Raw genomic sequence first — 18,842 nt, 5'->3', positions numbered from 1 at the left:
AAGATATTAAGTGATAAAAAGGGGATTGGTTCACAGTAGTTTGGGCTACTAACTCCCCCCCTCTCCAGGACAAGGCAGACATGACCCACTCAGCTGAGCTACCCTTTGTAACAGTGCTGAGTACTTCCTCTGTGCTTGTAGAAAGTAAGGAAGCTCCATAATTGGTCAGCGCTACCTGTGACTATCTTCGCATGGCAGTAGTTCTAGTCTATTTGAGGTGCCTCTTTCACATAACAATATCCTTAGAATTATGGGTATTCTTTTTCCAATGTGGTGGCCTCTAGAGTCCCTTCTGGATGCCAAGACTACTGGCCAGCTGGCTATTCCTGGCATGACCACTGGATAGTGATCAACAACAAATTGAGGGCTCAGGGCCAAGACAATGACTTTGGCTTGTGTCCTAGCTAGGAGCTAGTGTATACTCTCACCTAATTAGCTCAGCAGATGGGGCACACCCATTACAGTAGGAGTAGGTGAAGACACACACATTATCTATACAGTTTGGCTTTTCTCTGAATCTATTTCCAGAAAAAAAAAGGGGACATTTAGTGGGCCTAGGAGAATGGAATTAACTCCATTTCCAGAAAGGACTAGAAAGGACATCATAAGAAGTCAAACAGAAATAAAATGTATTTCTGGGCACACTTCTTCCCATATACTCTCTTGGGCCAGCCACTTCCCTTTACCCAATCTACTCCTTAAGTAATTTTGTCACTCAGTTTTATCACCATGCTTGCTGATTCCTTCACATAAACCAAACCAGAACTTATCAGTTCAATAGGACTCATATCTGGAAGGGACCTTAGAGAGCAGATACTCTTAACATTCTCATTTACGAAATGAAGAAAATAATGACCTAGAGAGGGGAACTGATTTGCCCAAGGTTACCCAAATAAGTAGGAGAGCAAGGTTTTGACCCAAGATCAGTGGTGCCAAAATAAATAAAAAATAAGTGATATGCAAAAATCAGGCAAAATGGGGCGGCCAGGTGGCTCAGTGAGTAAGAGCACCAGCTCCAGTGTGGGATGACCTGGGGATCAAATCCGGGCTCAGATACTTAGCACCACACCCAGAAATAACTGGCAGTGTAACTTAAGTAACCTTGAGCAAGTTACTTAACCCCGATTGCTTAAAAAAAAAAAAAGGAGAAAAAAAATCAGGCAAAACATATGTTCATCTTATTTGAGTATTACTACACCATGACTGCTATCTTAAAATATTCCATTATTCTCTTAAACAAGGTAAACCAAATTAAAAAGCTTGAGATTCTAAATGTTTTGAAGTTTATGTTTTATACTGGCATCCTCCCACATTTTGTGTTGTCCAAAGGTTTTCATGGGACAAAGTTGAGGGGGATTTTACTAACTTCCAAGTTCTATTCCCACATGGGTGATGGAGGTATGAATGCAAAATACCCCAAGAGGAAAAGGGAAAGACTGTCAATAATTTGGATAAAGATCATCTTGGTCCTAAAACAGCCATGTTTGGTTTTCTCTCTTCAGGAACTCAAGATATTGCCAGGAAGGGGCAGCTAGGTGGCGCAGTGAATAAAGCACCAGCCCTGGAGTCAGGAGGACCTGAGTCCAAATCTGGCCTCGGACACTTGACACAATTACTAGCCAAATTACTACAAATTACTACAAATCACTAGTGTGATTTTTGGGCAAGTCACTTAATCCCAATTGCCCGCCAAAAAAAAAAAAAAAAAAGAAAAAAAAGATATTGCCAGGAAACAGGAGGATGACTCACCAAGAGATGTGACCCGAGGCTGAACATCCTTCAGAACTTCATGAAGCCACTCCGTGAACCGAACATAATAGAGATCTGAAAATATGTCATCTACTCGGCCATTTTCAAAAAGATACTACAAAAGAAACAGAGTCACAGTAGAAACAAGCAATCTTCTAGGTTAGCTCTTTTCCAAGAAGGTGTGTTTATCTCCCAAAAAACACAGTAAGAGAAACACCAGACTCTAGACTTCCTCCACATCCAGTACTGTCTCTTGGTCAACAGCCACTGGAGGCTGATGAGGCTTGGTATGCACCAAGGCAGAGCAGGGGGGGGATGGGAGGGAGAAGACAGACAACAACAAGAAGGAATCTCCCTACTGTGGGAGTCACTGCTGATGGACAGCAGTATCTGGTGTTATCTCTGCCTGAGCGATACTGTCTGCACAACTTCTATCCCCATTTCTGTTCACGAATTTCAAGTACCCATATGCTTCTTGAGATAGTGGTGTAGGGAGAAGGGGAAGCCCTCCGAAGAGGGGTTTTCTTTCTTTTGTGATCCTCTCATCTACTTTACTGTTCACTATGTACAGAAAGCTTGAGGAGTTGGCAGTCCAACCCTGTGTCCTTCTAATGCTGCCTCTACCATACAATTCTCCCTTTTCTGCACTTGCTCTGGATTTTCTCATTAACTAGACAATCTCCTAAAAACCTAATTTATTTTTTCCTTACAAAAAAGACAAGAGGCTTAATAAAATCTCTCATGAAGGCAAGATAGTCCTTGCCAATAAAACACACGAGCTAACCTGTACAGCAGGTTAAACAAGGGGCTTCTTGAAATTAGGTTTCTATATTTCAGTCAGACCATTTTCTTAACCCTTCTCTAATCCTAGCCAATTCCTTCTCCTCTTGAAATTTCTTGTACTATTCAATTTTTCAATGGCTTTTCACAATTCTAAATCCTATATTTCTATGGCAATACCATTTTATTCTTTCAGGACCATTATTTTCTTCATCCATTATTTCCTTTGATTTTCATAATCAACCCCACAAAATACATATGGTAGTTACTATCATGCCCATTTTACATAAAAGGCATCTCTGTGTAAAGGCTCAGAAAGATTGAAAGAGACTTACTGGAGGCAGCATGAAACAATGGAGTCGCACTGGCTATGTTGGAGGAAGACCTGGATTCAAATCTCACCTGGTGCTTGCTACCTGAGTGACTCTGGGCAAGTCACATCCCCACTCTAGAGCTCAGTTTCCTCCTCTGTACCTACCTTAGAGTGATAAAAGAGCTACATTCAAGTCTGGCCTCTGAAACAGTGGCAGCATGACACTGGCCAAGTCATCTACCCTCAGTACCCCCAGGCAATTCTCTAAGTCCCCTAGACCAATGAAATCAAAGGTCCTGTTAAAACAAACAAAAACATGAGAGAGGTTGGACTACCCAAGCAACCCCTGAATTCCTTTCAGGCTCTAGTTCTATGGTCTATATGATTATCTCATGACCACAAAGGGGGAATCTCAGATTTCCTGCTTCACTTATGACTATTTTTACTATACTGTGCTATCTGTCATAAGTTATAATGTGCTTAAAATCTGTTTCTGTTTTCTGAAACTCAGGGTTAAAATTTAGTTCTCCCACTATGCTTTATAACACATTTCCATAGGTAGTACATATACTATAGGTAGTAAGCAAAATGCTACACCTTTTCATTGGCTGGTTAAGAAAAATGCAGATAAGTAGCACAAACCTTAGGTTAAAATATCTGTAGACAAAGATATCTGTAGAGTATTTAATCAATTTCCATTAAATAAAGTGTTCAATAAAAATCAAGAGTTATGATTGAGAAATAAATATCTGACATCACATTACTTTGTTTTCAATGAAAAAAAAAAACCCCCACAAAACACCAAAGTATTCAGTTTGAATTAAAAATCCCAACCACCCCTATTATTCTAACTTCAAGAAAATCCTAGCTGGAATTAGCGCTACAATACAACTCTGGGAAGATTTCTGACTCCTACCTTCTGAATACACAGGAAGATATAGTACAGCACATCTGGGTCATATGGTTCACCTTCTCCATTTCGAGCCTCCCTTGTCATTAAGCACAGACCATAATTCAACTCTGCCACAGCTGAGGAGATAAGATCTTCCTGGAACCTCAGTAACTGGCGACCTGAAAAGGAAGTTACAAAGATTAGCAAGTGGACCAATTGTGCCTGTGCCATTAAAAACCCCTATCATCGAACCACATTCAGGACACACAAATTCAAGGTTTTCAGCAGACTCACTGTAACTGGCTATGACCACAGCATTTCCTCTTCCTGTTCAATTCTACTCCATTACCAGCTGCTTATTACAGCTATAGAAAATAAATTATCATTCCTATCAGAGGCAGTTAGGGAGCACAGTGGATATATTGTTAGGCCTGGAATCAAGAAGACCTGAGCTAAAATCCAGCCTTAGCCACTTAACTAGCTATGTGATCCTGGTTAAGTCTCTTAACCTCTGTATACCTCAGGTTCCCAAACTATAAAAAGGGGATAATAGCACTGACCTCTCATGAAGATTAAATAAGATAATATTTATAAAGTATGGATTGAATACTAGTAAAATGTTAAGCATAGGGCATACATAGTAGGTACTTAACAAATCTTTCTTTCTTTTCTCTTATTTTCCCTACCAGAGACTGGCAAAATACTTCCAAGTAAGCCCCAAATACCAAACCTAAAAAATGAAAGCATAGAGAAAAAGAACTTAGGAAAGTTCAAAGGTACATATATGTGCATTATAAGGCTGAGGAATAATAATAGCTAACAACATAGTGCTTTGAAATACATAAAGCACTTTATAAAACAGTATCTCACTTGAGCTTTACAGCTACCCTGTAGGAGGAGTACTACAGCTATGATGATTCCCACCTTGAAGACGTGATAACTGCAGCTCCGAGGAGTTAAGTGACTTCCCCAGTGTTCACACAGCTACCAACTGGCAGAGCTTTAAGACTCCAAGTCCAATCCTCTTTCCACTACATTATACTGCCTATTGTTAAATATCATCTGGGTCCCATCGTCTAGAAACTGCCAACACGAGCCAGTAGTTTCCCTCACTATCCTGCAGGTTCACCCATACAAGGTAACTCCCTTGTATGGAATAATCTCCCAGGTCTTGATCATTTGCCACAAACTGGAATGATCTGCTGTGCAATCTAACTTTCAATCTATGCATCTGAGGTGCATCTGCCAAAGGATACAAAATGTCAAATGGTTAAGCACGTAATAAGAGCTTAAGGGCCCCAAACAAGTAGTTTGCAGGACATGAATGAAGTTTTGATGTTTATTAATCCTATACTGTGTACAATACCTCCTGTGATGAATTCCATGAATTTCTTAAATCATCAGGAAGTGTTCATTTTTCCCCCCCAAAGAAATAAGTAATATAATCAGACTAATCTAGGATAAGAAAAGAAAAAATAATCTATCCTATAAGATTTGATTTTGTTGTCCCTCTCCTCCCATCTTCTGTCCTCTTCCATGTCAGAAGTGAAAAGTAAGTTAGTGGTGAACCTATTCAGCCTGAAAAACACTTACGGCCAATGGGTGCAAGTCGGTTCTGGGCATCCTTTTCTAGTTCGGCATTCTTAGTCTGGGCCCAGCTTTTCCAAACTTCAAGTCCTTCTTCTGGCTTCAGAGAATTGGGGAGTAGGAGTTCTGGTGAAGGCTGCGGCTGGGCTTGTGGCTCAACTTCAGCAACTTGGACGGTTTGAGCCTATGACAGATGATTCACAAAACATCACATTCCTGGGCTCTCTCAGAAATCAAATGAGCTCTGCAAATGAGCTACCCCCTGTATTATCTTGGCTAAGTTCTTTCCTCATTCAAGTCCTGACTTCCTCATTTATAAGAAGAAGGGGTTAGTGTAGATAGATCAGAGGTTTTTAACCTGAGCTCTGCAAACTTGTGGGGGGTTTTGAAAAAAATTTGGTTATTTATATTTTGGTAATTGGTTTCCTTCGTAATCTTAAGCATTTTATTTTATGAAGTTAAAAACTCTGATTTTGTTGTTTTGACAGCTCTGAGCTGTCCATAGGCTATACCAGACTGTTAAAGGATTCATAATAAAAAAAAAAAAGGTAAGAACCTCTGGACCAGGTAATCTCTCTCTCTTTTTAATGGTTAATCTATTTTATTTTTCTTTCTTTCATTCATTTATTTTTAGTTTTTCAACACTTGCTTTTATAAGATTTGGAAATCTAAACTTTTCTCTGTCCCTCCGCTCCTGCCTCCCCAAGAAAGCATGCAATCTGATACAGGCTATATATGTAAGATCATATTAAACCTTAATATGATTAAGATCATATTTCCACATTAGTCATGTTGTGAAGAATCAGAACAAAAGGGAAAAAACCATGAGAAAGAGTAAACAAATAATAACCACAAAAAAGGGAAAACAGTATGTTTCAATATGCATTCAGACTACACAGTTCTTTCTCTGGATATGGATAGTATTTTCCATCATGAGTCTTTTGGAATTGTCTTAGATCCTTGCATTGCTGAGAAGAGTTAAGTCTATCAAAGTTAGTCATCGAACAATGTTGCTGTTACTGTGTACAATGTTCTCCTGGTTCTGCTCATTTCATTCAGCATCAATTCATGTAAGTCTTTCTAGGTTTTTCTGAAGTCTGACATTCATATACTACAACATGTTCAGACATTTTCCAGTTGATGGGCATCCCCTCAGTTTCCAATTCTTTGTTACCACAAAAAGAGCTGCTGTAAATATTTTTGTACGTGTGGGTCTTCCCCCACTTATTACAATCTCTTTGGGATATAGACCTAGTAGCAGTAATGCTGGATTGAGTGTATGCAGTTTTACAGCCCTTTGGGTATAATTCCAAATTGTTCTCCAGAATGGCTGGATCAGTTCACAACTCCACCAACAATGAATTAGTGTTCTAATTTTCCCCATCTTTTGAAACATTTATCATTTCCCCGTTTTGTCATGTTAGTCAATCTGAAAGGTGTGAGGTGATTCCTAGGTTATTTTAATTTGCATTTCTCTAATCAATAGTGATTTAGAACATTTTTTCATTTGACTATAGCTTCAATTTCTTCATCTGAAAACTTTTTTTTTTTTTTAAAGCAATCGGGGTTAAGTAACTTGCTCAAGGTTACACGGCCAGTTATTATTTCTGGGTGTGGTGCTGAGTATCTGAGCCCGGATTTGATCCAGGTCATCCCAACACTGGAGCCGGTGCTTTTACTCGCTGAGCCACCTGGCCGCCCCTAAGCAATTGGGGTTAAGTAACTTGCTCAAGGTTACACGGCCAGGTGTTTCTGGGTGGGTGCTAAGTGTCTGAGCCCGGGATTCGATCTCCAAGTCTTCTCAACACTGGAGCCGGTGCTCTTACTCGCTGTGCTACCTGGCCGCCCCATCTGAAAACTTTCTGCTCATAACCTTAGACTGTTTAATACTTAGGGAATGACTTGTATTCTTATAGATTTGACTCAGTTCTCTATATATTTTAGAAATGAGGCCTTAATTAGAGACACTGGGCTATAAAAACTGTTTCCCAGTTTTCTATTTCCCTTCTAATCCTGGTTACATTGGCTTTGTTTGTGGAAAACCTTTTAAATTTAATGTAATCAAAATGATCCATTTTGTATTTCATAATGTTCTCTATCTTCTGTTTGGTCATAAATTCTTCCCTTCTCCATAGATCTCACAGGTAAACTATTTCTTGCACTCCTAATTTGCTTTTGTCTAAATTGTGTACCCATTTAGACCTAATCTTTGTATACAGTGTAAGATGTTGGTCTATGCCTAGTTTCTACCATCAAGTTCTCCAGTTTTCCCAGCAGTTTTTGCCAAATATTGGGTTCTCATCCTAGAAACTGGAGTCTTTGGACTTATCAAGATTGCTATAGTCATTGACTATGGTGTCTTGTATATATAACCTATTCCACTGATTCCCCTCTATTTCTTAGCTGTTACCTAGTAGTTTTGATGATTGCTGATGTATAATGGTCTTAGATCTGGTATGGCTAGACCACCTTTCCTGGCATTTCTTTTCATTAATTCACTTGATATTCTGGACCTTTCGTCCTTCCAGATGAATTCTGTTATTTTTTTCTAGCTCTATAAAATAGATTTTTGGTAGTTTGGCATGGCACCAAATGAGTAAATTAATTTAGCCAAAATTGTCATTTTTATTATATTAGCTCAGCCTACCCTTGAGCAACTGATATTTTCAAATTATTAAGATCTGATTTTATTTGTGTGAAAAGTGTTTCATAATTATGTTCATACAGTTTCTGGGTTTGTCTCGGTAAGTAGACTCCCAAATATTTTATACTGTCTACAGCTACTTTAAATGGAATTTCTATTTCTATCTCTTGCTACTGAGCTTTTTAAGAAAAGTAACATACAGAAATGTTGACGAATTATGTGAGTTTATTTTATATCCTGCAACTCTTTTAAAGTTATAACCTACTAAGCTCTAAATTTATGATCCTAAGGACATCCTTAAAACAAGCTAGAGCATAAATATCATATTTCTGTTATGTACTAAGCTTAGGAATACAGATCACCCGTGACTTTACATCTAAGAATTCACTTGACGTCCTAATTCTCTCCCTCAAGGAAAAGATTCTTCTGGCCCTTAAAAGGGTCCTTAAGTAAAATAATGTTACTTGTTATAGATAACAAATATCTTTCTTATAGTTTACATTCCCAATGGATTCAACTACAAAATTATATTGCCCTAGATCAAACAGAAAAGCATATGCCTACTGAAGATGGGAAATGACTAAAGCTTTATCCATATTCTCCATATAGATGAAAAACAGTCTTTCGTACTTTTAGTTAAGTTTTTACAGAGATAGGCTTCCCTCTGCTGGAGGAAAGACAGATTACTATCATAGAAACTACCTATTATTAGACATAATCAAATAGCCTTGCAGTATGTGGACACCATAGTTTACACAATTTTTTATGAGAGCCAAAAACCACTGACATGGTTTGAAATTAGATCTTCAGAAACAGTAATTTATAGCAAATGACAATCTTAGACTTTTTCCCATGTTTCATTTACTCTCAGTTGAAAAAAAAATTCCTTTTGGCAACCTTCTGTACCATTGAACACAATAATATATTTGAATGTCATGGCTCTCACCTTAGATCTCCTCCCCTGGTTGACAATTCAGTCTGGGACCTTCAAAAGGAAGCCCAGGTGATTTGCCCAAAATTATACATGTAATAAAGTCGTAAAGTTGGGATTTAAATGGACATCTTCTGACCTCAAACTCAGCATCCTTTCCATTTTACCATGGTATTTTGTCCAAATAAATGGATTTACATATGAAGATTATAAATTACTTATTTTTGGCTTAATTTCCTCATGTCTAAAATGATCAATTTATACTGGAAGACCTCTGAGATATTTATCAACTAACATTTTATGAAGCAAGAACAATTCAAAACAAAGAAAAAAATGAAAGGATACACGAATATAGTTATTACTAAATTAAAAGGTAGCTAGTTTCTCATGCAAAAAAAGTGGGAAGTCTTAACCTCCTAGGGTAAACAATGGAATTCTGATACATTTGCAGCAATCCACTTTCAAAATCTTATTTTTGTGTGTATCTATCTATCTTTACATACACACACATACACACACGTATGTGTACACACATATATATCTTGATGGATTTTGGGTATCAGCATATAAGCTACAAAAATGTTCCAAAATTAAATTTTCCTTATCTTAGCTACAGTGCACAACAAAAGATATGAATAATGGCAAGTAGGTGGCGCAGCGAATAGAGCACCAGCCCTAGAATCAGGAGGACCTGAGTTCAAATTCAGCCTCAGACACTAACACTTACTAGCCATGTGATCTTGGGCAAGTCACTTAACCCCAATTGCCCTGCCTTCCCCCTCCAAAAAGAAAAAAAAATTTCTGGCGGTTAGGTGGTGTAGTGAATAGAGCACCGGCCCTGGAGTCAGGAGGACCTGAGTTCAAAACCAGTCTCAGACACTTACTTAACACCAAAAAATAGCTGTGTAACCTTGGGCAAGTCACCTAACCCCAAATGCCCTCCCCAAAAAAAGGCCAAAAAAAAAAAAAAAAGATATGAACAGACTTTCTGGTTAAAGTGGTTGCCTGGATAGAAGTTTCAAAAATCCTTAATCCAGCAAAAACCTAAAAATAGCAGCAGATTAAAAAAAAATAAAAAGGATTAAGAAATCCAATAAAGAACTATAGTAAGAAACTTCTTCCACTGAAGAACTGCACAAGTTAGCCAAAAGCCCACAGGCAATAGGAAAGGACCAATACCAGAAAAGCCAAAGATCTTGCTCAGATAAATAAGTTAAGAGCCTCTCAGAAGTTTCAGTGTTAGACCTGTGTCTATCAGTATATACTACAAGTCTCTGTACCCAAAAGCAGTATGAGTAGAAGCTCCCTGAGAAAACCTCAGGGTGGTTGAAAACCATCAAAACCACTAGGAGAAATAGTAACCAGAGTGGGACACCTACACTCTGAGTTCCTTAGCACTCGGTCATGAGATATTAGAGAGCCCTGAAGATCTACAAGCCCTAAATCTTAAAGAGTCAGAAGGCCTAACCCAGCAATGTAAAGGTCAGTTCAGGAACCTTGGGCAGAGACCAAGTAGGGCCAACAACTAGTTCCAAAAGTAAAGCAGGGAATGATGGAGCTTTGTTCTAGAACAAAGCCCCCAAGTTCAAGAAATAAAGATTGGTGAGATGAGTAAACCAAAGAAGATAGTAACCACTATGAAAAAAATAAATCACTGTAAATCCAAAGGTATATATAGTTAGAAATTTAAATCCAACCTAGAAGAAGAGGGTAATTCTCCAATAACTAAAAGCGGCAACTCCAAAAAAAAAAATGGATTTCCCATAAGGACTACCGGAATACCTAGAAGAAATAAAGCAAAAGGTTAAAATATGGAATAAATGCTCTAGAAAAAAAGAATTGGAAGAAAAGATGAGCATTAAAAAGTAGTAAATCAGGGGTGGCCAGGTGGCTCAGCAAGTAAGAGCACCGGCTCCAGTGTCAGGATGACCTGGGGATCAAATCCAGGCTCAGATACTTAGCACCACACCCAGAAATAACTGGCTGTGTAACCTTGAGCAAGTTACTTAACCCCGATTGCTTAAAAAAAAAAAGTAGTAAATCTTCCCTAACTAAAAGCCTCCCTGAAAACTAGAATAAAAAATCAATGATTACATGAGACAGCAAGAAATATTAACAGAAAATCCAAAGAAACTGAAGGAAAAAGAAAGAGAGCATATCAGATGTCTGCTACCAAAAACAACTGACTGTACAGAAAACTAGTCAAGGAGGGATAATTTTAGAATCATCAGACTCCTGAAAACAATTAACTAATAAACCTCAAAATTACAGATCACCATCAAAAATCCAGAAATTCCATGTCAAAGAAAAAACAAGATAAGCATCCAGAAAAAAAAGCAGTTCAGGTACCAAAGAGCCATAATGAGAATTACATAGGATCTGGTGGTTTCAACAATAAATGAGAAGAGATCTTGGAATATAATATTCCAAAAACTAAAAAAGAGGCATGGTATGGTAGTTAATGATGCAGTCCCCCTTTAATGGGGGTGGGGATGGGCAGAGGCAAGATGGAGGAGTAAGAATAAGCATTTTTACCCAACTCACCCAGCCTATTACCTGAAAAGGTGTAAAACTGAATTCTGATTGGAAAAAGCCAAGAAGAGATCATGGTTAGTTACTTTAGCTAAAGAGAGTTTAGGGAGATAGAGAGGCCTGCAGATACTAGGATCGGTGCCAGGCAGGAGCAAGTAGGCAGGTAGGTACACAGAGGAAGACTACAACCCACAGGGACTAAGGGAGAACACTAAAGCAAAAAAAAGGCACCCAGGGAGTTTTGCACTGGATCCCTGAACTAGTATGGGGTTCAGGAAGGGGTGCCATCTGCCAGATGTCACCATTACCCACTTCTGGGTTATATATCCACACAGATGTAGAAATACACCAGACTCAAAACAGAAACACATAGGAATAGGGAAGGAGGCAGTTTAGGAGGGAAAATTGAACTCTAATAGAAGAAATGACTGATGACGTCTCCAGGAATCCTGGGAAGAGGAATGTTACTAACCTCATAGAAGAGAAGTGATAGAGTCAGATGCGGAGGGGAGCTTACACTTTTAGACCGTCTTAGACTTGGTGTGAATTTATTTTGCTTGAACTATGATTATTAAAAAAACAAGGTTTGTTTGATCCCTCTATATTTAATGGGGAGGAGGAGCAATGAGGGAAGACAGTGATACAAAAAAGATGACAAGAAAAAAGGAGGCCCACTGAAAAAAAATTTTAAGTGCATAAAGGATGAAAGGAAATAAAAGATAAGTTTTAAAAGTAACATTAAAAAAAAAGAAAGTAGTATTGAAGAGATTCACTACCTCATGTAAAATCTTAGTGTTCAATTTTGTATTTAGAAATGCTCATTTAAAACTTTATAGAATAAAAAATTAAATTTGAAAAATTACAGTTTTAAAAAAGAATGGCAAATTATTAATAATTATATGATGTTCCAATTATGCTGAGAAATGCAAACATGGCAAAAGATAGAGATAATCAACTTTCAATGGGACTTAGTAAGTAATGTACATTAATACTCTTGGTGGAGCTGTGAATTGGTCTAACCATTATGGAAACTAACTTTGAACTGGGTAAGGAAATTAATAAAACTACTGACTTTTGACCCTGAGATCCTGTTACTGGGCACTTTATCCAGCACAGTCAAATGCTGTAAGACAGGTTTCATGTTGGCATTGTTAAATCATTTCAGTCCTGACTCTCTGTAAACCCATTTGAGGTTTTCCTTTGTAAAGACACTTAAGTATTTGCCATTGCCTTCTCCAGCTCATATTACAGATAAGGAAACTGAAGCAAACAGATTTAAGTGACTTACTCAGGATCACACAGCTAGTAATTGTCTAAGGTCCAATTTGAACTCAAGTCACCCTGACTCCAAGCCTAACAATCTATCCTGTACTGCCTACCCAAGGTCTTATACATTACCAAATGATTCACAACTGTACTTTTTGGGTAGGAAATACTGGAAACAAAGTAGGTGACCACTGAATGAATTATAGCTAAACAAACTGATATATGAATATAATTGAATATTTTGAAAGAAGCTTTTCAATGTCTTTTGGTTTTTCCATTACCAAAGTTTTGCTCAGTATCCCTTTTTCTCATCCTTAGAGAGCCATCGTATACAATAATCAGGATTTTTTTAAAAGACAAAAAAGAGAAAATACAACTAATTAGTGTACTGAAAAAGTCCAAAAATGGGGGTGGAGCCAAGATGGCAGCATAAAAGCAGAAAATTCCATGAACTCCACCAACAACTACCTCAAATACCTATAAAATATGACCTCAAAAAATTTTGGAGCTATAGAACCCACAAAGTGACAGAGAAACAAATCTTCCACTAAAAGAAGCCCAGCAGGCTTACAGGAAGGGTCCATCACACCATACTTGGAGCAGAGAGCAGTCCCCCATGAGCCACATGATTTTGGCCTCAGGGCGGCCCAAGAAAACTTCAGGAGAGTGAATAACCAACAGCTGTGGTGGTTTCCAGACTTCTCAACCCATAAACACCAAAGAGCAAGTAAAAGGTCAGTCTGAAACTCTGTTGTAAAGAAAGGACACAGTCTGGCCCCTACCTCCGGGGCTAGAGGTGGCAGAGTCCTGGTGGCTGCAGCTCCTGCCCTGCATGGCTACCTCTAGAGCTCCTGGCCTGCAGATTCTAGGGGAACAAGCTACCATTCAGGGGGTAATCACTCTTGCTTTAACATGTGTGGATCTGGATCACTGTCTTGGGTGGAAATACTGGGGTGTGTGGCCAGTGGGCCAGAACTTGGGAGCTGCAGAGAGGGCACCCTCATAATAGCTCTGGCAGCTGCGAAAACCCCAGCGATTTGGTACAATGCTCTCCTCTCTGGAATTAAGAGTTCTACTGTGGCAAGGAGCTCAAAATTCAAGTAATTGACTGCCAACATGAGCAAGTAGAGGAAGGAAAGCAAGCAGAGCAATCAAACCTTACATTACTTTTTTGGGGACAAAAAGGATCAAAGCATGGAACAGGAGGAACTCAATGAAGTCAGAACTCCTGCATCAAAAGCTTCCAAGAAAAATATGAACTAGCCATGGCAGAGCTCAAGAAGGATTTTGAAAATCAAGTAAGAGAAGTGGAGGAAAAATTGGCAAGATAAATGAGAATTATGCAAGAAAATCAGGAAAAACGAGTCAACATGAAAAAAGGGCAGATTGGAGGGGGGGCAGTTAAAAAACTTTTGAAAAGGGACAGGGTCAAAGCAGAAAATAGAATGAGTCGGGGAGGGATAGGATGGAGGGTAATATAATCAGTCTTTGACAATATATCTACTATGGAAATGTTTTGCATAACTACACATGTACAACCTATATTGAATTGCTTATTTTCTCAATAGGGGTAGGTGATGAGGGAAGAAGGGAAGTTATCTGGAAATCAAAGTTTTAAAATCAAATGTTAAAAAAAAAAAAGTAAGGTATCTTGAGGTCGTATTTGAATTCTGGTCCTTTTGACTTCAGGCCCAGTACTCTATTCACTGAGCCACCTAGCTGCCCCCAAGTATGTGTATTTTAAGGCAAATTCTGTTTCTGTAGTAAATACGGCCACTCCTAAATGAAATTTTCATTCACTGGGGAAGCTTGCATACTTGGGAGTCATAAGATCCACATTTTAATCCTATTTTCCTGGCACTTATTAGCCAAGTGACCATCTATAACATGGGAGCTTGTACCACCTACCTCGTAAAGTTATTGGAAGGAAAGCATTTTGGTAAATGTTAAAGCACTTAAAAAGTCTGAAAATGTGCAAAACCTGTGGACCTGTCACTGCTGTGAAGATGTGGTTTTTCTTTAAGCTTTATTTGATTTAAAAAAAAAATTTTTTGGCAATCTTTATTTTTGCTTTTATATAAAGTCCTTTCCATTTATATTAGTGTAATTATTGTATGTATTTTTCTTTTGGTTCTACTTGTTACACTCTGCTTCAGTTCTGTTAAATCTTTCTATAATCTTATTATTCATCACATCAGTCATTTCTTACAGCAAAAGTAACAATACATTCACGTACCCCAATTTGTTTAGTTTTTCCTAAATCAACAGGCTTCTACTTTGTTTCTAATTCTTTGCTTTCACAAAAAGTGCTGCTATAAACAGTCTGGTATATATGGGAACTTTCTTCCTGTCAATGACTTCCTTGGAGTAGAAGCCAGTAATGAAATCTCTGGTTGAAAGTACATGGATATGTTAGTCATTTTATTTGCAAAATTCCAAACTGCTTTCCAAAATTGTTGTACCGATTTCATAGCTCCATCAAAAATACACCCATGTGCCTATCTTCTTCCTACAACCCCTCCAAGATTGGCTGTTGTCATCTTTCATCATTTTTGTAAATTTTTAGGGCATAAGTAAAATCTTAAATGTTGTTTTGATTTGCATTTCTCTTATTAGTAGTGATCTGAAGCATTCTTTAGGCAACTATTTTTTTTATCCTTTGACCATTTATTCATTGGGGAATGAAAACTGGTTTTATGTATGTATGTACATGTGTGTATACATTGTTTATATATCTTGGCTACCAAACTATCATCAGAGAAATTTAATAAAGATTTTTTCCTATTAGTTTGCCTTTTTTTCTAAGGTATATTAAAGTTACCTGTACAGAAGCTTTTCAGTTTCACGTAATTATCTATTTTATCTTTTATAATGGTCTCTATTTCTGTCTGAGAATACAGTTCTTACTTACCTATGAGAGGTATAACATCTGCTTTTCTACTAATTTTTTAGACATTATGATATCTAATACTAAAGTCATATATCCATTTAGAATGTACTGTGGAATCTTGCAAATGAATCTATATGTCTTTAGTATTTTATGCATTTTATAGTTACTTGAAATGGGATTTCTCTATTATTTCCTCTTGGATTTTGTTACTATTATACAGAAATGCATTTGGGTTTTGAGGATTTCTTTCTTTCAAAGCCTTCTATTTTGCTGAAGCTATTATTTGTCTAGATTAGTTTCGTTGTTGATTCCCCATGATTATCCAAATATATCACCCCATCATCAACATATAGGGACAATTTTATCTCCTCTTTACCGAACTTTATGTCTTTAATTTCTTTCTCTTGTCTTATTACTGTTGTTAGCATTTCTGTAACTATCTCAAATAATATTCAAAGTATCCTTTCTTTTACCTTTGTATTTAGTAGGAAAGGTTCTATTATAACATTGTATATGATGCTTGTTTGGGGTTACGATAAATGACTTTTAGGATATTAGAGTTCCCTCTATGCATATATTTTGTAGAGTTTTCTGCATAATGAATGCTGTATTTTTCAAAGGCTCTTCTGACATCTATTGAGAGTCATGTGGTTTTGGATAGTTTAAAAAATGATTGTGCTGTTTTCCTAAATTTGAAACAAGGATCCTTGCATCCCACCTATAAATCCAACTTGGTAATAATGGATGATTTATTGAATAAATAGCTATAGTATAGACAAAATATTATTTAATACTTTTAACTGATATTCATTAAAGACATTGTTCTATAGTTCTCTTGTGCTTTATACTCCCCTACTTTAGGGATCAGGCCTATATCTGTCTTATAAAAGTATTCTGGTAAGGTGGTTCCTTTCTCAATTTTTGAGGATAATTTGCATAACTTTTAAAAAATTTGATAGAATTCTCCTGTGAATACTTCAGGAGCAGTAGGTTTTTTTACTTTTTAGTTCCATTCCAAAAAGTTATATATTTCTTTTTCTGAAATGGGTGACTTAAGATTTCTATATGGTCTTCTGTCAATTTAGGTATTTTACATTTTAAAAAGTATTCTATTTCTTTTATGTTCTCAGTTTTATTAGCACAATTGCATAAAAATTCTGGTTTTCAAAAATTTCTTCTGGTTTTGTTGTGATTTTATCATGCTCATTTGCTATTTATTTTATTCCCTTGCCCTCTTTAATAGTTTGGATAAAAACTGCCAGTTTTGTTGGTTATTTCAAAGACTCGAGTTTTTTTTTTTTTAATTTTCATTTCTGGGGGAAGCTTGGTGGCATAGTGAATAGAAGTGGGCACTGACTCTAGAGTCAGGGGGATCTGAGTTAAAAAATGACCTCAAACACTTGGTATTTACTAGCTGTGTAAGCTTGGGCAAGTCACTTAAACCCAACTACCTTGGCTTCCCCCCTCATTAAATTTTTTTTTTTCCATTTTTACAGTGTTTTTTTTGGGAGGAGGGATGTTGCCAGTTAATCCATTTCTCCTCTAATTTTTAATACCTTCTTTTTTGTGCTTATTTTAGCTTTATTAGTTTTCTAATTTTTTTCTCTTTCTATTTTTTAGTTTATATCATTCATTTCCACAAGATTCTGAGTTACAAATTTTCTCTCCATTTTTCCCCTACCCACCACCCCAAAACAGCAATCCCACTGAAATCTTCTCCCCTAATCTGCTCTCTCCCATATCTTCCCCCATTTCTCTTCTGGCTTTCCAGGAGGGCATGGTGGATCTCTATGCCCCAGTGCCTGTATATCTTATTTCCCAGTTACATGGAAAATAACAATTATACATATTTAAACATTTGATTTTAAAACTTTGAATTCTAGATTCTTTCCCTTCCTCTCTCGTCATGCACCCTTACTGGGAAGATATGCAAAACATTTCCATAGTGGATATATTATGCAAGACTGACTATATTTCCCTCTATCCTATCCCACCCCACACTTGTTCTATTCTGTACTTTGATCCTGTCCCTTTTCCAAAGAGGGTGCTTCCAACTTCCCTCCCCTGTAGCCTGCTCTCCCTTCCATCATCCCCATTCCCATCCCCTTCCCCCTACTCTCCTGTAGTGAGGTATCCTATTTAGTGTGTATGTCATTCCCTCCCTAAGCCAAATTAATTGAGAATAAGATTGACTCATTCCCTTTTGGTTTCCTGTTCTTCCCCTCCATTGTAACAGTTTTCCCTTATCTCTTCTATATGAGGTAGTTTACCCCATTCTGTCTCTTCCCATCTCCTCTCATTATATTCCTCTCTCACCTTTTAATTTCACCTTTTAAGTATCATCCCTTCCTATTAAATTGGTCCTGTGCCCTGTCTATATATACCTGTACACATATATACACTCACACATGTATTCATATGCCCATATAACTTTCTATATAGACATATATGTGTGGATAGATACATACATATACACACACAAATACATTTCAATTCCTTTCAACTCTCCTCATACTGAGAAAATTTTCCTAAGTTACAATTATTGCTTTTCCATGTAGGAATGTAAAAAGTTCAACTTTGATAAATTTCTTATGATTTCTTTTCCCTGTTTACCTTCTCATGCTTCTCGTATCTGAATGTCAAATTTTCTATTCAACTCTGGTTTTTTCAGCTAGAATGCTTGAAAGTCCTCTATTCCACTGAAAAACCATATTTTCCCCTGAAACATGATACTCAGATTTGCTGGGTAGGTGATTCTTGGTTATAATCCCAGCTCCTTTGACCTCCAGAATATCATATTCCAAAGCCCTTTGATCCCTCAATGTAGAAGCTGCCAGATCCTGTGTTATCCTGATTGTTTCCAAAATATTCAAATTGTTTCTTCCTGGCGGCTTGTAGTATTTTCTCCTTGATCTGGGAATTCTGGAACCTGACTATAAATAATCCTTAGGAGTTTTCTTTTTGGGATCTTTTTCAGGAGGTGATTGGTGGATTCTTTCAACCTCTATTTTCCCCTCTGGTTCTAAAACATCAGGACAATTTTCCTTGAGAATGTCTTGAAGGATGATTTCTAGGTTCTTTTTTTGATCATGGCTTTCAGGTAGTCCAATAATTTTTAAATTATCTCTTTTGGATCTATTTTCCAAGTCAGTGGTTTTCCCAATGAGATATTTCACAATGCCTTTTATTTTTTCATTTGTTTGGATCTGTATAATAGTATCTTGATTTCTCATAAAGTCACTAGCTTCCATTTGCTCC

At 37.3% G+C, this 18,842-nt stretch overlaps 1 protein-coding gene across 2 annotated transcripts in view; it reads right to left on the bottom strand.

Annotated features, from left to right (window-relative positions):
• The window catches only part of QRICH1 (glutamine rich 1), an 88,676-nt gene that overhangs the window by 2,938 nt on the left and 66,896 nt on the right, over positions 1 to 18,842 (bottom strand). For both annotated transcript variants that reach the window (XM_069095749.1, XM_069095748.1), the window contains exons 4-6: positions 5,328 to 5,505; positions 3,759 to 3,913; positions 1,750 to 1,864 (exon numbers count right to left, since the gene is read on the bottom strand). In XM_069095749.1, coding sequence (XP_068951850.1) covers positions 1,750 to 1,864; positions 3,759 to 3,913; positions 5,328 to 5,505 — 448 coding nt within the window. The remainder of the gene's footprint in view (positions 1 to 1,749; positions 1,865 to 3,758; positions 3,914 to 5,327; positions 5,506 to 18,842) is intronic.

Source organism: Petaurus breviceps, unplaced genomic scaffold (assembly GCF_028583685.1).
Source record: "Petaurus breviceps papuanus isolate PSGF00001 unplaced genomic scaffold, PetGlider_PUasm1.0 227, whole genome shotgun sequence".
In the NCBI taxonomy this organism is placed as follows: Eukaryota; Metazoa; Chordata; class Mammalia; order Diprotodontia; family Petauridae; genus Petaurus; species Petaurus breviceps.
This window is presented reverse-complemented; position numbering and strand designations above follow the sequence as displayed.